The sequence below is a fragment of the Rhopilema esculentum genome, chromosome 7 (genome assembly GCF_057945365.1).
Source record: "Rhopilema esculentum isolate cy_ngs chromosome 7, ASM5794536v1, whole genome shotgun sequence".
NCBI classification, from domain to species: Eukaryota; Metazoa; Cnidaria; class Scyphozoa; order Rhizostomeae; family Rhizostomatidae; genus Rhopilema; species Rhopilema esculentum.
The window spans coordinates 9,153,753-9,179,415 of NC_142821.1; the positions used below are offsets into that span (position 1 = coordinate 9,153,753).

Below are 25,663 nucleotides of genomic sequence, written 5' to 3' on the forward strand. Positions count from 1 at the left end.
AAAAGAGAAAAAGAATGAAGACTGCGGCATACGAGGAGTTGGACTCTGCCGTTTATAAATGGCTGAAAACTGCTGGATACAGCAATATCAGCTGTAGTATATTTAAATAAAAAGCTTTAAAGTTCGCAAATCATTAGAACTCAATGACTTTCGTGCTTCTGATGGATGGGTGAGACGATGGAAGAAACGATTCAATGTCAGTTTCAAAACTGTTTCAGGTAACTAAATATATTTATATTACATATACATATTTATTGTATATTCATAGAGCCTTTGGAAGTTGTTCTTTCAGAATGTTCAAAAAACTATCCTCAGCCGCAAAATATAACTTGCAAGGCACCTTCATTCCTTTTCCATTTCCTTGATTGATCGCTTGTTCAACAATTTCGACTAAGCAAGTGTTTGAGTCACAGGCTCGTAGAAAGTAAAAAACCATTTTTGCAAATCTTCCTGTTTTTCCTTTAGTAGATGTCCGACCAAAAAGTCATTTTTCATGACTGCAACAGCAAATTTGTCTGTTTTGTTTTTTGGCTCCATAACCGCTTTCAACATTTCACTCTTCACTGGCGTCCAACGATTTTTATATTCATGATATCCCATAACATAAGACGTGAATTCAAATGTTTTATGTAAAACTATTTGAAGCTCATTCTGCTCAACTACAAACGCAGGGATCACAAAAGTATGGTAACGGTAGGTCAAAATGGTGGCTCACAGTGACCACGGGCCTAAGCCAACCAGTTTCAAAACCAGAATTATGAGGCGAAGGGGCTTAAAAACGATAGTTTGAGGCGGTAATATGCAATCGCCATTCTTTCGACTTTCGGTTCAAAGATAATTTAATGATTGGTCTGCTGTTTTGAGAGAAAAAATTCAGGAAAACTTTGAAGCATTGCATCAAAGCAATTCTGTAAAATAATTCCAAAGTATTCATGAAAGATGACAATGAAGTGTCGCTTTTTTAAAGAAAAATTAACGGAAAATGTTGAAATTTGAAGCAATTAAAGCTTCTTTTTCATGAAAAAATTATAACTGAGAAAGTGAATGAAAAAGGCATTCGCGTGCTATATCTTCGTATTAAGGTTACGGTAAACGTTTTGAACACGAAAATTGGTTTTTCCTTCCTAAAGGCCAAACGGCTCAAGGAATCTAGATAAACTATATATCATTCGATGCACAAGATTATGGCGTATCTAGCCAGATAAAAATTATTGGCAAATAATGTTAAATGTTATTTTCCATGCGAATTCACTGGTCAAAAAGTGTACCACCTTCAAAAGCTATTATGTACCCTTGCGTTTGAGGTAACAAAATCTGACTTAGACCAGCAGGAAGTGCAGGTCCTAAGCTACCAAAGTGTGTCTCAGATTTTTTAAATTCCTCCTTTTCTTGAAACTATACCCTGTCAAAAATTGGCAAATAATTGTTCCACCCTCCCGCAGCTGTATTTGGGTATAAAAGACGGACCAGAGAAAATAAAAAAATTTTGAGACACACTTTGTTTCCCCAACGTCTGCCCTGGCCGTGTGCAAATTTTCGAGCCATTCGATTGGTTCCTTGGGTACATAATAGCTTTTTCGTACCTGCATGTAGAGGAATTTCGAGTCCGGAGAAAACGGGATTTTACTGATCGCACTTGCAAGATACACTCGTAAACCACAGTGTAATCAGGGTCAAGTCACTTGAAGATTTAGGATCAATAAGCCTGTTTAAATAAACACGGCCGTACATTGGGTATATGGATGTGCCATGCGATATTGTAAATGAGACATGCGACTACAACCGCAAAGCAACGATAATCGGCTTAAAAGGTCAAGAGATTTTCAGGCCTCAACTAAAAGTTTTGATAAAGAAATTATGGAAACCTTCGTTTACATGGGATTTTTTCCACTTTCAAAATTTCTGTTTGTTTCAAATTTGATATCATTGTGTGCCTTGAAAGTTCGGCTACTTGAATGTGAAAAAATCGAAAAAATGATGTTTTTATCCAGAAAACGTTTACCGTAACCTTAAATGCGCTGGTGACCTAAAAATCAATGTTGGTTAAGATGGTTACTGAATAAGTAGGGATTACTACATTGGTTACCAATCCGACCACAATTTGTAAGTAGCCTCCTTTTTTGCAAGTATCTCAGCATTTTTTGTCAAGAGTGTGGATAATTTTGAGCCTGAATATTCTTGTAAACAATTTTTATATAAACATTATTCTTTAAAAATGTATTAAAAACAGAGACAGCAAAGCCGGATCTGACGGATGCATAGCAGACCCGATGCGAGTTTTGACTACACAATTGAAAGGCACTGGCGTCATAAAAATATTCAAAATTGAAAAGGTTTTGTCTTTGGCAGCATAAGTTCTTTAATTTTTCGGTCCTTTACCTGTAGATCTTTCATAAATTGACCCCTAATGAATAAAAAAAATTTAATCCATCCAACTACAAAAAAAGAACTAAGGAATATCTGTAAATATTTTCTATTGTGTTGAAAAATTTTAGTGAATAAAAAACATCAATTATTATTTTTAAGTCGTTTGCCCCTTAACTATATATATATTTCCTTACCATAAACTGTTTGGTAGTGCCATGACCCACTGCACATTCTATGTTCTGTCGCTCTGCTCTGCTGGTGGAATTGATGTGCTTTGTACTTTGTGCTTTGTAAAATTTAAGATGCAGATTTTGCATATTTTGTACTTTGTGTGAGTCATTCTAGAGCCTTCGTTTCGTTGGCCTTCTGTAGTTCAAACTGTATCGTATGTAGCGTTTTAATCAGAATGATTAACAGCATGTTTACCCAAGCTGTAGATCAATGGAGATTTATTCTCAACATTTGAAAGGTGTTGCAGAATAGCAAGGTCAAACTACAAGAAAAAATCACAAAGAAATATGAGTATGAATGGCTGAATTGCCATAATACTGGCTATTTGCAAAAAAAGCAATTTTGCTTTCCAGAAATACGCAATCGATGTTTGAACAATTTTGGGTAAACAGAAGGACTTTTTCTACGGATAAATTACCAGCACTCTTTCGATTGCATACAATTTTCTCCATGTCGATTGATACTTAAATCAACTAAGATTGGAACATAATTTGCTGAAAAGCTGATTTAATGCAAAATTCGATTATTAAGAGCCTTTTGCAGCAGACAGATCAACTTTCCATACTGAAATTAAACACCATGATACACAGCCAAATTGAGTTCTTCTTGAAGCTGTTAACAACAATGGTTCAACAAAAAATTCTGGCTGAGAATACGCTAAAAAATTCATGGGTACCCAGTATCTCTAATACAGGGGTAAAGGGCTATCAAACACAATGTTCGCCTGCCACATCCAGCCCCTGATGAAAAGTTAGCTAGATTTGTTCAATAAGTATTGGTCCCGAAAATCCTTCACGTTTTGGCCTTTACTATGAATAAATGTAGTCAACCTTGCTCTAAACAAAGAATCGAACATCAGTGCATAAATATTTTTGGGGTAGGCCTGAAGAACATGCTGATTGGATGATTGGATGATTGGATGATTGGCTCGTTTTTTGACTTAAGTTGCAGATTACTGGAATTCCTAGAACATCTCATTTCATTTCAAGGGTCTATGCACAGAAGCATTAAAGGATTTATCTGGAATAAAAATTCTCAGCCGGTTTTAAGTGTGTACGATGACGCTAGCAAGTGCAGACTGTGATTCACAAAGTCCCTTTAAGCTGAATACATCACTGCAGCTTAAGGGACTAGAGAAAAACAAAGGAGGTCAAGAAGTACAATAAAAATCTTAAATATAGGCTCCATTGTGTATTTTGCAGCGCAGTTTGGGGTTGGAGTGATATGAATAAAATCGGCTGTTTACAAAATTTACCAAAATAATGACTTTAACGCAGTGGCTTCGACGCCCCAAGCAAACACAACCATTGATAGACATAGGCACCTGCAAGTTTAACACAAAGGATCAACAAATTTTGCTCCGAAGTATAAACTTGCTCTAACATGAGCTCTGATGCAATAAGATTTTTGAAGCCTTTCCTGTGATTAGAAATTACTCCGGTACCTCCAAGCAATAATATGCAGAGAACAAGTGAAAATTGTGTAGATAGAAATGTCTGAAAATTCCTAGAGCATATAATGACTGCCTTTCAATTTTAAAACTGCTAGCTTTTGCTGTCAACTTTCTGCTATCGATAATCCTCCCTCTATTAGTGACGTCGCTTCCGTAAATTTTAAAAACAATGTTTTATCTTCTATTTCAACGAGTTGGTTGAAAAAGAGGCCTTTGAAGTAAAAATATTCTGAACAATATTCTGAATGCAAGATTTTGATGAAATTTATAAAGCTTTCCTTTGAAGCTTTGGATTTGTCTTGAAGTGACTGTTTGGCTGTGATTTACTCTGGTTGCTTGCAGCGTTAACAAGAAACAAGTAGAAGAAAAGGACGACAATATGTCCATAGCGACCTTTCCGTAAACCTCAAGGCTTGATAATTGTATTCTGATTGAGTCCTGAGTCCTAATGTTCTCATCCTCCTTTTTTGCATAGAGTTATGATGCTACATACCGAAAGACATTGGGAAAACACATCAAAGAAACTGGTGCAGGCTGACCAAGAAGAAGTTCAAACTGCAATTTCTGGCTTTTACAAAGGTGGACAGAATAACCTCAATGCCAAAGAAGGAAGGGCCAAAGAAAATGCAGGTCCCTTTTTGCCAAAAATGCTGCAAAATATTTTGCAAAATATAGAAATTTCTTGTTATCAAGGTAATAGATAAGATATATATTTGTTGTGAAAGGACACTTGAAAACTAACGAAAGGAAAAGGACATTTTTAAAGATCGCTACAGCTATAACTACAATTTGATTGGCTTGATCAGCTCATTCTCTCTGTTTACTTTGTTTGACTCTTTTCTGTGTCGAACTACACCAAGCATCAATGGCAAATTCAATTTCCATCTAACTAGACTAGGAATCAAGTTGTTTAGATTCTGTAGGGTAATGTAATTTTCAGATGGAAATGTTTCGCATGTTTGCATAGTATTATATGAAAATATTAGGGGTGCAATGTGATGTATGCATGGAATCGAAATATTTTTGGCCTTTGTGTCTGTTAGACGTCAAAAGCAAGTTGTTTCTCGTCACAATGATGAAATGATTCCTTCTCCTTTCACAGCTAGTATGCATTCGTTTATTGGAATAATGGTGTAAAGCGATGTAACATTCATAGATATTATAAATGTGTTATTTGGAACTGCATTTATGGTGTTTAGTTCGATGGTAACGTCAGTAGTATCTTTGACGTGGGATGATAGTCAACATAGGGTTTTAAATGATAGTCAACATACGCAGAAACTTTGCTAAAATGAAAATTTACATCACTGATGAAGGGCAATTTACAGAACCGTTGCTTGACGCTCGCACTAAGCATGAAACTCTGAGTAGCAACTTAGCATCGTTCTGTTCTGGGCACTAAAAGCGTATCATATATGTTCTATGCTTCTCCTTCTTTGTCTCCTGCAGACATTTTTGCAGGTTTAATTTGATCATGACCGTTAAATGATATGATCAGTTTACAAATTGCAGATCTGCTATGTCAAATAATGGAATGCCAACCAAAACAATCAGTCCTACCTAGCCATTTAACTTCAGATTTTAAAATTTGAAGGATGACCCTGCTTTCCTTTAGCGCATGTTTGATTCATCATTTCTTTGAAGATGTTAGGTAAACGTTTTTAAATTTTTAAATACTAGGTCTAAGAAAAGTTCTCTTACTTCAAAGCACTGGTGAAATTTCTTAACACCCCCATTTTTTAGATTCCAGTGCACTATTTGCCTGGGCTTGTTTGAAACAAAGACAGTGTCTTTGGTAAATATTTGAATTTAAGCATTGTGTATAAAATTTGATACAGCACAATTTTTTTGGCACAGTGGGCAAACTTGAGCCAAGTGCATATAGTTTTCCAAACAAATATTTGGGAAGAACAAATCATTCTAAAAAGATGAGCAGCCATAGAACAAACTTTGTCTTCTTTTTTACATTTGTTTACTTAAGGGGAAAAATTTGCTTTTTGTATCAGGGGTTAGTGATTCATAACCAGCCAATGATTTTCAAAAAGGTTTATCAATCATGTTGGCTGATCCATTTCTTGGTATGAATTTTGTCACCTTCTGGTCTTTTTACAATCTTATTATAGAAAGTAAAATTTTTGGACAAAAACTTTTATCTTTATTGAATGAAAAAAGGTTAAAGGAAAGGTAGATTCTATTTAAAAAATTTCAAAGAAAAAAGACAGCCAATCATAACTAAAGTTTTGATTAGCCCTTTAATTTAAAACTGTAAGTCTCACAAGAGTGTAAATCCTTTCAATCGTGAAAACTGAAGTTTTGTTTTTGGATCCATGGAACTTTTGCAAGAATCCAAAAGGCATGATATTTAGATTGCACTCATCTCTAAGTAGATATCCCATAGCTGCATCCGAACTACGTAAAATTAAGCTGTTTTATCAGTCTGGTTACACTATAATATACTTATTCTTTTCAGTGAGACTAAATTCAGGGCAAACACAATTTACCATGAAAAGCTAACATATTTGATGGATGCCATATTTGCAATGCACCTAATTGTGATTCAAAGTAACCAATACTGTAATGAATTCCAAAAACATTTGATTATGACTTGTCCCGCACAGCCTGACTGATATAGTTTAACTAGGGCATAAATAATGTTCAAAGAGATGTTTGAAGAAATTAAATCATTTTACCTTTATTAAACCAGAGTTGCAATCTTTCAATATCTTCTTAATACAAGACAATGAAGATCTGTATCATAATATGCAACAAATAAATTGCTTTTGTTCATCCACATAAAGTCTATAATTATATTACCCTCTTGTGCAAAACTTTCACTCATGACCTTTTTGCCACTTCTAGTACTCCATAAATCTAGGTCCTGACCTCTTAATATGAGAAACTTGTTTGAAGGTAGAAGTGCTGCCTCATACCCTGATGCATTCAACACTCCTTCTTGTCTCAAACTTCCAAGTTTTATTATTTCCACTGAGTCCTTCCCACAAGCAAACATCAAATTATCTGATATCATTAGCTTTTTAACAGTGGTTCCAACTGGAATAATACATGTAGGTTCTTCTATGCCTTCTTTCATTAGTTTCACAACATCCCAAATTTGTACTTTGAAAAATGCAGTTAGACAATACAAGAACTTCTTTGTCGAGCATGTAAGAAATGCAACTGGACTTCCAACTGATAGTTTCTTGCACAGGCTAAGGTCATTCAAAGACCAAACACAAATCAAAGAATCAGTTGAGCCTGTGAATAGATATTGTTCTGAAATGCAAAGAGTCCTTACTGCTCCAGTATGCTCATTTAATATTCTGATACACTCAAGGGAATTTATATCCCATATCATGATTGTTTTGTCATAAGATGCTGAAAACAAATATTGATCATTAGAAGCTAAAGAAAGAACATTACCAGTATGTCCGACCAGATGCCTTAAAGTGCCAGTTTCATGTTGAAAAACAGTTATGTTGTTCTGGACCTCTGATACACCATTAGATGCAAAGGCCATAAAAATAAAAGAAGAAGTATTTGAGGCAGCAATAAGAGAACCAAATTCTTTATCAAAAGTACAGAGCAAGTCACTTCCTCTGAGTAAGCACAAATCATGAACAGGATGTATATTTGACTTTTCCCATACTACCCTAGGCCAGTTTTCATTAAAATCTGGCACTGAACTGGTGATGAAATCATAGGCACTGTAGTTAATATTTGCAACTAGTTCCATTACATCCCGCCGTGAAGTTTTGCCAGTTAAACTCAGCAGCTTTCCTTTTAAGTTGGAGCTGCTATCGAATGTAACTTGACAAACTTTAACAACTTCTGGAAGTGCGTTCATTCTTGACACATATTTCAGGACAAGGGTCTTTGCTGTTTCTATGTTGTCATTGAACTCGTGGATGGAGGCGAGAACAAGAATTTTTGTAGCCATTAATTTATCAGTAATATCTGGGACTACACCAAATGCCATCAAAGCTGCATCCCTTGCTTTTCGAAACTCTTCTCTGGCAGTTTTAGGGTCTTTTGAAACCAAATCGTAGCCTGTTTCGAGCAAAGAAATGGCTGCAACCAACTCTTTCCTTCGCAAAGCATTCAAGTGCTCGTGAATTTTCTGAAATTCATTCAGTAACATTTGCCGAAGTTTTTCCTCTGCAATATCACCATGCTCAAGTTGTGATGCAGTTTTGGGTGCAAACAATTTCCAAGCCACTCCAAAGACCAATTTAACTGCTACCAGCTCAGCCATAACTGTTCGAAGCGGGGTCTGCTAGGATTAAATATGAAGATGAAATGAAGCCAGTCTCGAATCTCAACAAATTCCTTTGGCAACTACTGTAGAAACAAGAGCTTTGAGTTTGATTTGGCACACTTTGTGAATTCGATTAACTGACACGCAGTTTCTGCCTTGTCACGGAAGTTGTTGTAAAAATTGTTGTTGTGGTCCTTCTTGTGCCATAATGGCGGCTGAAAATAACAACAACGACAACAATAACACAAGCAAAACCACAGATCATTGGCCACAAAAACATGATTATAAGAAAAATCAGTCTGAGATTTGTACAAAATATAAGAAGAACGATTAAACAAAACTAAAAAAAATTCCAGCAAAAATAAAAGTAGCAACAGAACAACCGAAAGCGATAAATGCAAAATAGCATTGAAAACATCAACTAACAAACTCGCTGTAACAAAATCAGTCCAACAACATTGCTATCAGTTTAAAATAAGGAACAAAAAGGAAACACGCAAGGCTGAAATTATGCGAAAAAATAAGAAACGCTAGGCCGAAACTGGAGCTAAGCGTTATAAGAAAACACGTGTAGGATATATCCTGTGAACATCAATTCAAAGGACATAGCATGGCCACAGATGGGTGTGTACATTAGACCAGTTTCTATCCTTCAATAGCAATAATGGTTACAAATTGCATAAGTTAGCTAGCCAGGCAACATATTGTAGCAGCTCTGCAATTGCTGTTCAAAGTTTATCAGCAAATGCAGCCAGGTTTTTGGTAAGTGATTGAAAAAAAATATTGAGAGAGTCAGAATATAAAAGGAAGATCAAGCCAAGCATGAAAAAGAGTCGGAATGAAATGTAAAACTGACAAAAGCAGCAATGTCTCTAAACAGGAAAATTATTAAAAGACAAATGTAAATGCATTTGGATTGAAAGAGGATAAAAGAAAAACAAGAGATCTGAGAACAAGACTGAACAAAATGCTATTTGACAGCAACAAAACACGGTCGTTAAATACAATGTAAATACTTATCATCAAGATATTTAATATTTCCCTTAAACAATATTTTTTGATATTTACAAAAATTTTAAAACAGTTTGTAGGTTGCAAGCCGAAGCCACAAATTTATAATATTTTTAAAAAAACATACGCAGACAAAAAGCGAAGTAACTGGGTTGTGCCACTCACGAGCAAATTTGTCTTCAACTGGAAAATGCATATGGGTACAAGAGAACTAGTTAATAGTCTATTGGTTAATAACAATCTTTGGTTGCTTTTAAAAAAAGGTCTAGCTATAGCATCGTTTTACGAATCTGGAGCACGGTGCCCCTTCCATACATAAAACATGGCTATCGCCGAACATTAGATGGGCCCTATTTCTCAATAAGTTGTTCAGAGAAAAGAGTTCTTATCCAATCAGAACAAATACAAAAGGTAGTGCCCTGGTGCCCTGCAAGGGGATGTGGAAGCTAGTCTTAAAGAATATCGGGTACACATGCTTTGCAGATATCGTTAAGGAAGTTTATCAATAAAGTTTAAAGATCTTTATATATTTAGAAACAAGGATAATACTTTCGTTCTAACATTGAGCAGTTTAAAAACATTAGTATTGGTACATGGCATTACCGATTTGCAAAAATTCGTTTCCTTTACAAACTTTTAAACTTTAAATACAAAATGCATCTTTCAAAACGATTATTAAACCAGTAAAGTTTATACATTTTTTGTACCAAGTTTCTTGGCTTATTATGTAATTTCAATAGCGACGAGCAATGATTACAAAGTCATTGAGACTAACGAACTCAAAGGAGAACTCGTTCTCCAGAACTTTATCTTCATAACCTATTCTTGCTCCAAGAATAAGTCTTTATTTCCACATTCAAAATAAAACATCTTCCTGTGATTGCTCAACAATTTTAAATAAGTCTGATTCAACTGTACTATCCTCCTTAGTTCTAGCTTCAGGGCGCACTTCTAAGGCACTGCGATCCAGCAATCGATTAAGACATTCGTCACTAATTACAAGATCATCTCCTATATCTGACACGTGACTATGATCGTTCGATTTCAAGAGTTCCAGCAGCTCTTCAGGCGATAGTTTGTGTGACGTCTGTCGTCCTTTGAAACGACCTTGAAAAAACACGAACTTTAGCTTAATGATATAAATAGTTTAGATATAAAAACCATTTTAGTTCGAATAAGAAAACGAACAAATCAAGAGACTTATCCGCCTTAAGAAATAATAGATTAATTGGCAAGTTTCTTAAAGATGAGCACTGACTAAACCTTAATCTATGCTGGGGCAATCAACAGCAGAATTAAATTACTAAAAGTGTCTAGTAATACAAAAATTTTGTTGATAAAATGCGTATATAGAACGGAAATTTAGCAAAAGCAGGATTAGGGCCGTTGGATACAACGTGTTACAGCTTGGTTGTAAACAAAACAAATGCTCTTATTTCTGGTTAGCATTCTTATCATTGCGAGAAGATGCAAAACTTAAACAAAACAAAACTTAACAAGTTCACACAAAAAAGTTAAGTTTTTTTGGAGGTGCGCAGTGAAAGGTGTATTAAGAGAATATAATATAATGTTTTTTCACGTAGAGATTTCTGACGACAATACAATAACTCTGAGATTCTCAACGATTTCACTTACCTTTATGAATGACCATCTTTTCCAACTTACGTTTCGACGCTGCTCTTTCGACTACTTTTTCGTCAACACTGTTTGCAGTTACGTATCGAAATATCAACACGGGCTTCGTTTGGCCGATACGATGGCATCTGTCTTGAGCCTGAAGGTCAACCTGTGGATTCTACAAGACGAATAAAAACGTGATCAAAACCGGCATTGGATAAATCTACATAGCAAAGACCAGTACACCTTAATATACAAAGTAAGCATTAGTCAAAAAGCTATCGGGGACTGTCAGGAATTAAAGGCGTAGTATGAACGTAAGCATGAACAAATATTGTTGTTGATCCATATGCATAGAGCTCTGTACTAAAATTGAGTTTTAGCTACAAATGTTTTGGATAGGATCGAGTTTTCCAATCACCGATTGGATTTCAAAGATTCAGTCACCGATCACCATTCACGATTGTCTTAATTTTCACTCGCTTGGTGTAATTATTTTGAACAGTACAAAAAAGGTATGAGCGGACATACTTTCAATAAATAAACTAAATCACATTAATTGAAGGATCAATGACCAAATATTTCTCTACGGAACCAACGGGAAATCAGGTCTGCTATCATAATTGCTCGGCTAAAACGTTCAAGTTGTTAACTTAAAATATGAGAACGGTTTTGGTATTTTCACATTTGTCAATTTTGTCATAAATTTAGATAAACGCACAAATGAAAGATGTCACCTGTCACTTTAAAGAAATGTTTTTTCTATTGCATGATTTTAAGTTGACTTATTTGCTTTATATTTTAAAATTTACTTCAAATATATAAATACATAGTCCCTGTAAATAAGTATAAATATGGGTTACTGCTTTCTATCGTTGATTTAAATTGATGACTAAAATATATATTTCTATAAACCTGAATACGGAAGAAAAATCAAGTGGGTTATACAATTAGCTCTAACATACAGCGAAACATTTTGCTTACCCAATCACTGTCATAAATAATACAGGTATCAGCGGCTGATAGATTAAGCCCTAGGCCACCAGCTCTGGTGCTTAGCAAAAAGAGGAACACTCCCGAGTCATTGTTAAATCTTTCAATCTACAAAAGTTGATTAAAAAGTTAAAAAGGCGAGTTCAGTGTCGTGAAGTAGGAACTTTAAAATGTCAATACTGAATGGCAAATGAATGTTATTTCGAAAGAGCGCTAGCAACAGTTTGTCCCTTTCTCTTTCGCATCATTCAAGTATCCCAGCAAATCAATTGTACACGATGACCAACAAGATTGAACTAGGGTGATTAACCAGGTCAATCAGCCACAACTGGATACCAATGAAACTATAATACAGCACATGACATGACATTGAATGTCAAGTCAATCATTGAATTGAATTCGCCAATCATCAGACAATCAACATCTAGTCCTAAGATATTCTTTCAATCTGCTTAATATTCTTTCATAAAGAACCTTACTTAATCAATGCTACTATCATTATATATTACTTCCTCACCCCCCCCCCCCCCCTCAACTTTGGAACGGCCAATTTCCCTCGAGTCACCGTCCAATATGGAGCCGCTCCTCTGCTGAGCTTTTTCCATGCATACAACCTTTCAAAAGTTACATCTCTGCGTAAGGGAGATCTGTTGTAAATAGCAAACCCTGGACTAATTTTCATTATTTCTAATGAAAAATGTGTACAAATAACAATCAAAAGTTGTGTTTGAAATCTTGGATTCATTTTTTTTGCCATTAAAAGCTTACAAGCAATATTATTACTTTTATAACTAACAAAACAGGAAAATTTCGCCGTTATAAAAGAGTAGATCTTCGATAGGAGGCTTTGAGCTAAGAGAATAAACGTCAATTTTTGCTAGAAAGACCATAAGGCAATGCAGAAAACCAAATTGAGCAATGAAGCGGTGCGAAATGGACTAAGAGCGTACAAATGGGGACATATGCTACCAACTGCTAGTCGCAGTAGCGGCGTCTTTCTACTCCTGGCAATGAGGATGCTTCTGAAGAAAAAGAAATGCATCCCACAGCTACTTTATGCGATACTGTATCAAAACTATTGCAATTTTGATTCGATAAATCTAGGTTTCATCTGCTTTATCCGTATCATTGAATTACAATAGATGAACAATATGAGACACTTGCCATTTCCTGTCGATCAGGAATCGACATTGTTCCATCTATTCTTGAATAATCGTAATCGCGGAGGTGACAGAAGTCTTCAATGAGGTCAAGCATTCTGGTCATTTGGGAGAAGATCAGCACCTGCAAGGAAGGAGGTAATAACTTGTGAGTAATACTCCGCATTTTAAAATACGCTATCCTACATAAACAAAAGTTTTCGATGACAATTTCTGGTCAATTGGTCAGTTTTGAAGTGGATTCAATTTTCTTTGATTCAAATAATAAAAAAGTGATATTTACAGATGACGAAGTAGTAATTGAAAAAACTAGAAATGATCACGCACTATTCGTTTTGGATTAAAAATCAAAACCCTACTAAAATTGACTTGGTTTTGGTGTAAGCTTGATATCTTCAAAATCAAGTAGAGGTATGCAAATTTATCCACACGCATAAAACACGTTAAGGGCTTTATAAAGGATTGCTCCCCCCCCCCTCCCGGGCCCTGTAGAACCCACTCAGTCAGATTTCGTAGACCAAGATTCAAGTAGTGTGAAAATGTTTGGGTGTTCTGCTTATACTTGTATATTCTTGGTTATTGCTACCTATCAATAGCAGAATATTTCATCTAGCGAGATGTTTCATCAACTCACAAAAAGGCATTGCTTAACTTACTTAGCCCCTTCGAACAAAAAATGTGCACAACATACCTTGTGTCCTCGTTTCTTCAGTTCAGGAAGCATTTTGTCAAGCAGCTTCATTTTACCACTGACTTTAACAATGCTTTCATTCACAACATATTCATTGGTTTCAGGGTCAAGCGGGTGTTCGAGTAAATAAGGATGGTTGCAGCATTTGCGCAACTGCATCAAAATGTTTTGTAATTTTATGGATACCACAGACGTTTTTTTCTCGGCTGCTTTGGCTTTTTGTCTTGCTTCAGCCATTTTGCTGTAAAAATGAGGTAAGAAAATTAGTGTTATCAGAAAAATACTTTACAGATAACAAGCAAAAAAATCAACTCTTGATCCTTAATTCAGTCTGCCTTTTGCAAGAAACAAAAGGTTTGTTCTGATTCTCGAAAATGTTATTAATATGACGCGTTGAGCTTTCATGCATTACTTCAATTTTTATTCAGTTTTATATTTAAAAAGAAGACCATTCAGGTTTGAAAGAAGATAAAAAAGATATTCGAAAAAATATACACTGTGAAGCGGAAAAGGCGTAGACCGTGACAAAAATTTTGGCAAAATGCTACTGCTTTAATCTTCAAAAATGTCACAGATTATCATCTGTACAAATCAGGACATGTGCCTCAGGTGTAAGTGAAAATTTTGCAACAAACTTTGCAGCTTAAAATTTGAATACATGCTGGGTAGAGCACGAAAAGTAAATCTAGGTTTCATATGCACACTGCAGCACTAAGAGAAAGCAAAACAATAAAATGGGTTAGGCGTTTTCATCACAATATTGCATCGATAATTTGTAAGTCTTTTAATGAGATGCCACTTTAACGTGAATGGCAATGATTGAGAATACAATAAGAGCAGACTTACGATTCCTCATCAGCAGTCATTTTCTCCAGTAGCTCGTCAAAATCAAAACTTTCAGAATCCTGAGCTAGCATCGATTGATAATTAACATTTTTTGTGGACCTCCTCTTCGGTCTACCTGTTGGCGTGTAGACTACCTGAGGCTCGGGTTCCTGTAGGGTAAAAGGAGGTCATTCACATAAATGCAGATTTTCTAGGGGGAAAGGGGGCTTTCAATGGAAAATACGGTTGTAAATAGGAAACCAAAAACACTAACCTGCATCTCAATAATTGAGAGTATGAAGTAATAAAAGAGTAGGACGATGAAATTATGCAATTCTAGCTTGAAAGATAAATATTTTGGTCTTGATGCCATTACAGAAATAAACTATGTTAGCTTCATAACTTACTACAATTTCACCACCACCTGACATCATATTATAATTAGTTTTCTTCATAAAAAAACTCAGAAAATCAACAAACCAGAAGTAGAATGATGACTAGAGGAAGTTTAAAAAGCCCCCATGAAAGCCCCCATGTAAATGACAATCCATCTTTCGAAAGGAATTCTGCAGGACTGCTTTTTTTACTTGTCTTCACAGAAAAATGCTACAAGTAACCAGGCAGAGAGATTTTGTTGATTGTGAAAAAAGAGGTTGGAATGAGAACAGGGAACTCAGCAGAAAATAACACATGGTTACCTGTTTTTTTCGCAATTTGTCCAAAATGGTCTTATCCAGAGTTCCTTTATAGAACTCTTCTTGTTCAGCAGTTAACGGCGCGTAAACAATGAGCTCTCGTTTTGGTGGAATCGTTAAGTCAACGTCAGTTTTGAGTCTTCGCAACAGAAACGGTGTGAGTATCTGAAAAAGATAATAAGATTCAGGGAGGCATGAAAAGACCTGTTCATAAATCTTGGATCCATTAAAATATAAATGGCATACTTTATTGAAACAAACTGTGGTTATCACTAAATAGTACATACTAGTGGAGCATTACAGACAGTTATTAAAGAATCATTGAGGGTTGGAGGTTAAGTTCTTGTGCTTCATAGCAACACAAAATTCCAGAGTTAGAAGAACACGTTTAAAGAATCCGATCTCTTCAGACAAATTTTGACTGAGAGGGGGAGGGAGTTAAACTTGAACTTTAGTGCTATGAGGAATGGGTTCGCTGATGGGTGGGGTGCTAAGAAAACAGCAAAGGGGCTCTTACAATGAATATTTCGGAAAGATGAAAAGCAAGTGGCAAAACTGGTCTATTTCGAGAGAAATTTAGAAAGCTATGCCTACAAAGCCATCTTTATCCCCGGCCCTTGCCCCTTGGCAATGCACTCCCAGGCTAGAAATATGCACAAAATAACACTAGTAAATCAAAGATGAAAGAAGCATACAGCGTGAAGAGTTTCAAGGACGTGCGCTTCCTGCTCCTGTGCAATAAGCTTTTCGTCCCCATCATCTTCACCAATGGCACTGAAATCAAACCACTCTTCGAAACTAGAATGAAGAAAGGTTAAAAGTGAGTGCAAATGTATTTAGAACAATATGAAATGGCTAGTGATCCACAAGTGTTGCTAAACGTACGCAATCTATACTTTACAATATCGAAGTTCAGACAGTTCTGTGACAATCCATCTGGCAAGCAAAGGACAAAAGCATTCTCTGTGCGAATAGAAAGCGGCGTGAATGTAAAAAGGTCCAGTAGCCAAAAGGTGTGACTGGGTATCTCGTTTGACTTGGTGCCGTTGTGGTGGCTTGACATTCCAAAATTTCATAGGCAATATTATCAATAATCTTAATTTGTTATGCCAAACTCAACATTACTGGCCCACATATTGAATGCTAATATCAAACCAAAAACCAAAAGAAACATGTAAAAATGAAAATGAAAAAGGAAAATTATTTAGCTGGGATTATATTGCGGCTGGGATGGGCTGAAAAGGGCCACTGTTCTCAAGGGTACACGGGAAATATATTCCCAATGTAATACTAAATAATGTTTGGAAGGGCCTCTGCACAGCGGTAAGATAAATATTATTCATATGTTAAATAGAATAACAAATTCAAGACGATTTACAAACCTTTTTAAGTCGTCAAAGATGTCAGGAAGTAGAAAATTAAGTAGCGACCAGAGCTCTGATAGGTTATTCTGCAGAGGTGTTCCAGTAAGAAGTAGACGGTTTGCATTTTTATATGTCTTCAGCTCACTAAAAAGAGACAAAATAGTGACAATGATGGCTTATTATGTGGAAAACCGACATTTAAGCATTGTATTCTACTGTAAGTATTCTAATGGACATAAATATTTGGTGACGGTAGTCAAATTGGAAACAGATTGGATTTTGGTTGGTCTTTGCAACGCTACCATTTGGTGATACAAATCAAAGCTATATAAAATAATTAATTTCGGACGTTGGTATCGCTGGATATTCACCTAAACAGGAATATAAAACCTCATCAAAAAAGGTAGAGCTAATTGGCATATCAAATTTTAAATAGTACTATTTTGTATTAATTTTTGACTAATGGGTAAAATACTAAGTTAAGATATTACAAAATGTTACGTAACTTTACTGGTAATATTAGATTACAGGCAATGAATCAAGGTAAATAGGCGCAATTGGCAGGGAATATTTCACATTTGGCATGTTCAGCATATTCTTGGATGACTTCCACAGCAATATTTTACAGTTGGTCTTTGACAAAACTTTTTTCAAAATCAGTGCAAGCTAACTTGATGAGATTAAAATAAGATTTTACTGTATTGCCAATTCATTACTACGCACATCTGGATATACCATCTTCCTCTTTTTCAGCTCAATGCTTGTAAGAAACTGCTTTTATATAGCAGTGATGAGGAAAATTTTCAAAAGGGAAGAAAAAACTTGAGTACTTCATAGTTTTGCAAACATAGAAATCAAGGACATGCAGTGCCCATAACAAGGGTAAAAACTGGGTGATATGCTTTCAAAATAAAGCACACAGAACCATACCTTATCAGGCGACAATTTAGATTCTTTATCCTATGTCCTTCATCAATGATAATATACTTCCAAGGGTGTACATTCAAGGCAGCTCTGTCCCTCATTATTATTTCATATGATGTGATCACAACTGGGTATGCCTTAAGGTTAATGCTTTGGTCAACATAGCCCAGCTTGAGGATCTTCTGTCGCATTATGTGTCTTTCATCCTTGCTTCCATGATACAGAAGTGTTTTTATCTGTAACCACAAAAACAACATAAATGATCATGCCCTGATGTAAAAAAACAATCAAATTGGTATCCATAGTGGGTTCTAGGCTGTAAAATTCATATTTTGCCCTGTTGCTTATCTGTGGTTACCTGTTACTTTGCCAAAACGACAAAGAACAGTATGATTCCCAGACTCTTTCATTAGAGGACCCAAAACAAAAAACTTAAAAAAACCAAGTGTGACCTGCAGTATATATATGTTAATTCTGGCAGTTCTCTGCATACAATACGTCAGATAATGCTGAAAAGTATTACAGAAATCGCAAGGTGGCCATAGGCCCCAAAAGGTTTGGCTAGGTGATCAGCTGATTAGCCTAATGTAGTTTTTATCTGTACAAAACATACAAGAGCCGCAAAAAAACAGTACAAAAATCAAACAACTTTAGAATACATGATTATGTAGAAATATCATCCGATGCGGGTTCTACACCATATTTTCTTACTTGTTAACATTTTTCCATGTGCTTTTTGTGCTTTTTGGCTTAAAAAATACTATGTTGAATAAATGAAATAACAGTCAGTCTTAAAACTTGATTGAGTACATTACCTTTGGTGCAAACTTCTTAAACTCTGAAACCCAGTTTGGTAAAGTTGAAAGTGGAGCAGCAATAAGGAAAGGTCCTCTCATCCCTCTCTCAATAAAGTATGACAAAAGTGAGATGCACTGAAGAGTTTTACCAAGGCCCATTTCATCAGCCAGGATTCCATTTATACCATTCTCAAAAAGTCCTAAAAGACAAGATACAATTGTGAATTAGGAGGATATCAACTTCACATCTTCAGGAGGAGAATAAAGTGTTTAAGACCTTGAATCAAGGTAAAAAGTGTGATATTCATAACTAAACACATAGCTGGTTCCAGGTACTGCTTATAGCAAAATAGAAAAACAGTTCTACACTCAAATTCAACATTGATTAATGGCTTTTTGATTGGTTTTCATGAAAAATTGGCAAGCAGACAGCTTACAGGTGGACAGCTTTCATAACTTCAAAATAATGACAAACACCAGTTCTGTGGAACTTGGTGTAATTCTCTAGTAGTTGTGAGCCGCATTTCATTTCTAAAGGAGTTAATTTTTTGGAATACATGTGCCAACTTGAATCCACTTGATTGGTTAATTCTATCCTGGTCTAAAACTGATCTTTATTAAATCTTCAACAGTTAACCAAATGATTTGAGGAGATGGCACACAGGCCATGTCACCAGTCCCTGAGTTTTTATGAAAGAGTTTAAACTAGTTTGAATAAACAATTACATTAGGTCTTGGCAAAGAACAAAAACTGTAGCTTAAGGTCTGAGCCACAATTGTCACTGGTTTGGTGAGAAAGCTTCTCCTGGCAACATTTTTTGACTTGTATTACATTCAATGTACACAGCATTTGTTTGAATCCTGCAATATCCTATTTACTGGGCAACTCCATTCCAAACCAGCTCCTGAAACTTCAAATCTGGGATCCAATGAAACAAAAATACAATAAAAATGAATGATAGGACGAGGGGAATTACCATAACATTTTCTAGCGGCACTGTTGTCTGTTTTTATTTAAATTGTGTATAAATAGTTCTTTTCTGATTCTTTTTGTGGGTTTTTCCTGATTATCTAGGCTTTACAAGAACCCAATACTTTACTCAGAGATGACCACTCCTTGTTCCCTTTCAGAGAAACACTTGTGCAGTTGTAGCAATCAATGTTGCTAAATGTGGCTAAAATTGAATACTAAAACAAACCTCGCATCCATTCCAAACCATCCAACTGGTAGCTTCTCATCAAACCACCTGATACCAAGATGGGCTGCCTGTCCGAAATTATTTCTCCATTGAAAGTTCTTGTTTTTGAGTTTTCTGACTAAAAATGAAAAATAAAATGTCACAGTTAAATTTTCAGCTATTTAGCTTCAAAGGTTTATATTTTATAGTAGTGGACATATTTCAGCTAAAATGTCACAACTTATTTACCGAGTGATGGGCAGGCTATATATCAATAGCTTGAATTTATCTGTAGATCTGCATGAAACATGAATATGGGCATATGTTGTCATGTTGCAGTTGCCCGTGCTTTAGCATTTCATTTTGTCCAGGGAAAAGGAAATGCAATATATGTATAAATAAACAAATTCAGGAGCATAAGCAGTGAGTTGCAAATATCTTATTGATATGTTTGTGTGGAAATATCAAGAAACATACATCATCGGTATGTATGTCAGCACTCAGTTCGGTATCATGATCCGGAGACCCTTCATCTTCATTCTTAGACTTAGACTTTCTTGACTTTTTAGGAGAATTGCGAGCACCATCCTGGAATAGAAAGCATATTATTGATACAGATGTTTTTATCTATGATTGTACTGTGATTTTGATATAAGGCAAACAACACAAAAGCTTTATTCATTTCATTTGTATAAGAAAGCAAAAACTAACGTGGAAACTTGGGTTATGAAATTCACTTTCTTGGATTATGAAATTCACTTGATTTTTTCTTTCTACAAATATTTTGCTCATTGTTTCATTTTACAAAGTTAAGTTAGCCTGAAATAATGACTGCCTACACAATCAAATTTCACAAAAAGTAGAAACTTTTACAAGATGATATCTAGATCTTTACTTCCTCTCAGCCAGTTTTCAAACATAAAGTCAAGTAGACAAGCAAAATTCTAGAAGTAAAAGATGCTTGAAGATGTTCAGATTTGAAGTTTGATAATAAGCAATAGGCAGGAGTGCAAAAACAAACAGGCAGAATGCTATCTTTCTTATATTTTAGCTTTTCATGACAACACCGGAATTTCTAAGCAAACATTTGAGAAATATGGTATCCATGGATAAACATTCAAAAATTGTGTTAAGTTAAAGTTATCGTGAAAAAACCTGTTGGTCTTTTTCATCATTCCTCTTTCGTTTTTTGTTCTCTTTGGTTGAAGATGCTTGAACTCTTTTGGCTGGTTGTCGCCCTGACCTGGTCTGGTGGGAATCTACATCTGGAACAATCTATAAGAATGAGATACACAGATGAGAATGAGATGAAAAACTCTCTAGTTTGGGAAAAGTGTATCCTTTAAGACAAATATAAATAGCAATACTATCATGTCCATCTATGATTTTGGTTAATCCCTTTTTGTACCTTGAAATACTTTTTTAATCTATGAACTTTCATCAAATGAAATTGTCTATTTATTTTAATTTTGCACCCTTAGCAACTCAAAAAACTGTGGCTGACATATGAAACTGTTATTGATGAAAACTTTCCAAATTTTGTATATGGAATCTATTTAAACATGCTTTTATTTAATCATTAGTTCCATTTACTTCTGTAACATTTCTCACATAGACAGAAAAAAGGAGCACCATTTTCATGATTTGAAAACTAATAACAGTTGTGTTCTTCCACTCAAACAGAAACTTCCACTTCCACTTAATTGAGAATAATCGCCCTTGCCCTGGCCAGCACCCTTGCAATGTTATTGGGTGGGCTAATGCATGGCATTGTGAAAATGTGTTTTTTTGCAAAAAACCAAACGTTTAAGGCTGTACAAGTACTTTGGACAAATAGATATTTTCTCGGGTGATTGGTTAATTTTCCAAATAAACAATCACATCTTTACCTGTAAAGTTTTGCTGAATTAAGCTTCTTGGGAAGCCTTTTCATTAACCTGGCTTAAAACAAAAATGGGTTAAAAGTTGCAATGTTGCATTCCCTTTAGCGGAATACATTTTAACCCATTTTTATTTTAACCTGAACTAGTGGAAAGGTCGCCTTATACAACAACAATTTTTCTTTGCTGAAAGAAAACTAAATGTGGGTCTATACCTTTCAGTTTTCCAGAAAAGTTGCCTGTTAGCCTTTTGAACTTCCAACTGTATTGGGGTGCCTGTTGCTAAGCCCAATTGTAGTAGATTTATTTTTATTATTACTGTCTTAACTTTTAAATAGTTGGAAGGGTGGTTGCCTTTGTTAGCTCAACAATGCTATCAACAGCCATTGGAATTTCTTCAGGAAAAGTTCTAAGAATAATAGACCTCCCTCCTCTCTCTCTCTCTCTACAATTTGTATTCATTTATAAATTACCTTTACAGCAACAATCATTTTAATGTGCATTTAAGGTCAGTGAAATATTTTATAGAGAGAGCTGAAATCATATCCAGCATCTCAAGGAAAACGAAACAATCATTTCTATTTTTTAGACACTTACCTGATCTGAAGTATCTTCTTTCTTTTTGGCTAACTCTGCTGCTCGTTTTTCTTTAGACTTCTTTCTTTCTTCTTTTTTCACCTGATCCTGCTGTCTCTGGTGTTCAATTTGCTTTAATACAAACTGAGCATATACATTTGACCTGTCAAGAAGACTCTTCAGTCTTATGTACTTTTCATCTCCAGGAAGAGGCCTTGTTTGTTCTTCATTAGTAGCCTGCAGAACAAAAATAATCCAATGTTGTACACCAATGCAGAAAAGGCTGTGTGTGAATATAAATAACTTACAGAAGTCATCAATAAACTTATTAATTATTTGTTTCTCTTTAAGACCAGTTTCCAATGTAGTTACAAAATTTAGGTCACTATCCATTGATATCAGTTTGATGGATAAATTAACAATTTCTGCTTCGGTTTTAAATTTTTTTAAGTTCTCTTCAAGCGATATAGCATAGAAATATGCAATGGAATTTGTAAAGACAACAGGATTTACACTTTCTCTTCAACCCTATCCAGTGGTTGGGCTGCGATGGCCCTCCTGGTGTGGGCGGTCCTCTCTCACTCTTCAGGCACTTTGCACTCTGCGATGGCTCCCCTGTGAAATCAGTGAAAGAGAGGGGAAGTGCAGGTGAATGACTCGGCCTTGGGTGATGGCTTGAAAGCACAACCTGATAGCTCAGTGGCAGAGCCTTTGACGTACAAAGTCAGGGGTTGTGAGTTTGAGCCTTGCTCGGGTCGGTTATTTTCCTGCACTCTCTAATGGAAATTTGATGAATCAAGGGGGCTTTTATGGAAAGAAAGCTGTAGAGTAAAAAGTAGGGCAATATCATCCAAACCCTTATAATTTACAAGATTTGAAGGTGCGAGGATGGCTCAGTTGTTAGTGGCGCTGACTACAGAGCCAAGGGTCCAGGGTTCAAGTCCCTGGCATGACAAAACTTCCACCCAGAGTGAGGAGAGTTGCCAGCTCTACATAATTCCAGGCACAGGGACACACAAGGTGTGGTAACATCGAGAGGAAAGACCAGGACACTGCTCGATAAGCATAAGCTTCTCAGTGTCCTAAAACTACCTTAGGATGTTAGGTAGAAACAAACACAAGGTCTGGGTATATACTTAGATGCTCAGTGATTCACTTTGTCACTAACTTTGTTATGACTTTGCTTATGCAATTGAGACAGCAGAGATAAGATATGAGGAGAGAAGACGATATACACGGTGTAAAGAACAAGAAGGGGATGTGGTAGAATCTAAAAAAAGAATTCTATTGCACCCTTATTGAATTTGTTTATGTGTGTTTTATTAAGTTAAGTAAGTACTAAAATAAAAAGGGTACTACTACTTCTACTACTTAGATAATTACACCAGAGTTTTGATGCTGATGATTGACTTTATTTCATAAAGCTTTTCAAACTTGTTTAGGCAGAACACACTCCACAGTACTAATCAGGGGCACCTATATAGGGGGGCTGGAGGGGCAGCTGCCCTCTTCAAAGAGGGGTAGAGGGGGCTAGAAGTGCCCTGAAATATAAAAAAATACTATAGAATCTTATTGATAATCAATTACCACTTTGACCATTCTCATTATGTTAATATCTATTAAAAAATATTAGAAAGATGTTAAGACCAGCACACAAACGCAAAGGATAAAAAGTTTGTCTATGACAAGGTTAACCACAAGAGGGAGAGCAGCAAAGATAATAGATGATAAACAAACAACGTGTTCCCTCAGAAGTACTACAGGGACCTAAGGAGGATAAATTGTTATAAAAACTTAGCGGACAATCAACACTTTACAACCAGCCAATTTATAACAGCCATGATTTTTTATAAAACCAAATATTGTGAATAGTGACAATGCCATTTAATACCCATTTTTGTGAATAGATAATTTTGTCAACATTTTCTCATGTTTAGAATCTTTGAGGGTAAAAAATCCAGCTGTATGGGTGGCACTGTATTCAAGTTAATATTTTATCATGTTACCCCAACCTCGTCCCCCTCCCACCAAGGAATACTCAATTATGTTAATAGAAAAATTCCACGATTTGCCCTCGGCATCAACATTGCCCCTCCTGCCCAGTCTGCAGAGTATGGCATGTGCACACCGGGGTTATTTTTGTGCAAAATCTGTTGCACACCGGGTATTTTTGGGTATGGCAACTAAGATGGGTGTGGCTTGGTGTAGTCCCATAGAAAATGCCAGCTGATAAAAACAAGCACAGTTTTGTATGAACAATTTGAGGTATCATGAATCTTACTTGACAAATATACAAATAGAAACTTGCGCTATCTTCAACAGTATACTTCACACGCATTTTTACGGTGAAATGCAAATTCACAAATTTTAACCACAACATGGGAAAATAGTCGGTGCACACCAGCACACCAGACATTTTTGGTGGTGCACACCGGCACACCAGGCTTTTTGCTCGTGCACACCGGAGATCTCGTCGAAAAGTGCCATACTCTGCAGACCGGCCTCCTGCTCTAACTTTGTGCAAGCGTCCCTGGTACTGATCAAGTCGTTTGCAAAAAGCATGCCCCTAAACCTATTTCTCAGTGACCCAACCTCCTTTCGTCCAGTCTGCAGAGTATGGCATGTGCACACCGGAGATATTTTTGTGCAAAACCTGTTGCACACCGGGTATTTTTGGGTATGGCAACTAAGATGGGTGTGGCTTGGTGTGGTCCCATAAAAAATGTCAGCTGATAAAAACAAGCACAGTTGTGTATGAACAATTTGAGATATCATGAATCTTGCTTGACAAATATACAAATAAAAACTTGCGCTATCTTCAACAGTATACTTCACACGCATTTTTACGGTGAAATGCAAATTCATAAATTTCAACCACAACAGGGGAAAATAGTCGGTGCAGCACACCAGACATTTTTGGTTGTGCACACCGGCACACCAGGCTTTTTGCTCGTGCACACCGGAGATCTCGTCGAAAAGTGCCATACTCTGCAGACCGGCCTTTCGTCCAACCTTTCCTTAACCATAGTTGTGAAAATACTTTATCGCAAAATGATATACCTTGGTCTCACTTCTATCTTCTATAGATTTATCGTCTTCCTCGCATTTGGCTTCTACCTTCGCTTCTTTTTGAGTTGCAACACTAGAGTTTGTTATGTAACTGTCCAGCACAGCTCCCATTGCTAATTGTTGATTTGATTCATCAACTTGAGGTAAATTATTATTATTTCCTTCTGGCACATTTTCTTTCATTTCAATATTGACTTCATTTTGTGCTTTATTCTTGTCTTTGAAATCTCTTTTTAGCTCTGGCTGGTCAAGGCCAATCGTGCACCCAGTCGACAAGAACACCATGATGGCGAAAGCAATCACGAATGCATGTGCGTCAATATTTTGGCGGGAAGAGCACGCTTGCAGCCTCGAGTTCATAAAGAGGTAAAGTCATTATTTTACTATTGAAAGTTTGACAAGGCAAAGGCATGGTTGGGGAATATGTTTCAGTGAAAAGCAAACTTTTCCAAAATTTCCATAGTAGGCTTGGAGAAATCAGAACGAGTCCTATTTTGATATCATGTAAGAAAAAGTTTAGAAATATATATGGTATTCAAAGGATGGCCAGAAATTGCATCCAAAATATAGTTTGTCC

At 36.0% G+C, this 25,663-nt stretch overlaps 2 protein-coding genes across 2 annotated transcripts; both read right to left on the reverse strand.

Annotated features, from left to right (window-relative positions):
* Positions 1-6,735: 6,735 nt before the first annotated feature.
* On the reverse strand, positions 6,736-8,712 carry LOC135683666 (uncharacterized). The gene has a single exon (XM_089109359.1). It carries the CDS (start codon positions 8,301-8,303, stop codon positions 6,768-6,770), a length of 1,536 nt encoding a protein of 511 aa, XP_088965485.1. The 5' UTR covers positions 8,304-8,712; the 3' UTR covers positions 6,736-6,767.
* A 541-nt stretch (positions 8,713-9,253) lies between these two features.
* On the reverse strand, positions 9,254-25,579 carry LOC135683657 (lymphocyte-specific helicase). The gene is made up of 16 exons (XM_065198972.2): positions 25,078-25,579; positions 22,039-22,254; positions 20,717-20,836; positions 20,039-20,149; positions 19,583-19,700; positions 18,402-18,583; positions 17,593-17,822; positions 16,681-16,806; positions 15,994-16,096; positions 15,302-15,463; positions 14,625-14,773; positions 13,779-14,019; positions 13,092-13,211; positions 11,919-12,035; positions 10,953-11,112; positions 9,254-10,424 (listed from the first exon to the last, which is right to left on the reverse strand). Exons 1-16 carry the CDS (start codon positions 25,444-25,446, stop codon positions 10,174-10,176), a joined length of 2,775 nt encoding a protein of 924 aa, XP_065055044.2. The 5' UTR covers positions 25,447-25,579; the 3' UTR covers positions 9,254-10,173.
* Positions 25,580-25,663: the final 84 nt, after the last annotated feature.

Bases quoted from the DNA above. Each gene is read 5' to 3' on its own strand.
- LOC135683666 (XM_089109359.1), bottom strand. From the start codon at position 8,303: ATGGCTGAGCTGGTAGCAGTTAAATTGGTCTTTGGAGTGGCTTGGAAA.
- LOC135683657 (XM_065198972.2), bottom strand. From the start codon at position 25,446: ATGAACTCGAGGCTGCAAGCGTGCTCTTCCCGCCAAAATATTGACGCA. The intron at 17,823-18,401 runs GTAATGTACTCA...TTGTGGTTACAG, and splicing joins TTAAGAAGTTTGCACCAAAG to ATAAAAACACTTCTGTATCA. The intron at 13,212-13,778 runs GTATGTTGTGCA...CCTTCCTTGCAG, and splicing joins TGAAGAAACGAGGACACAAG to GTGCTGATCTTCTCCCAAAT.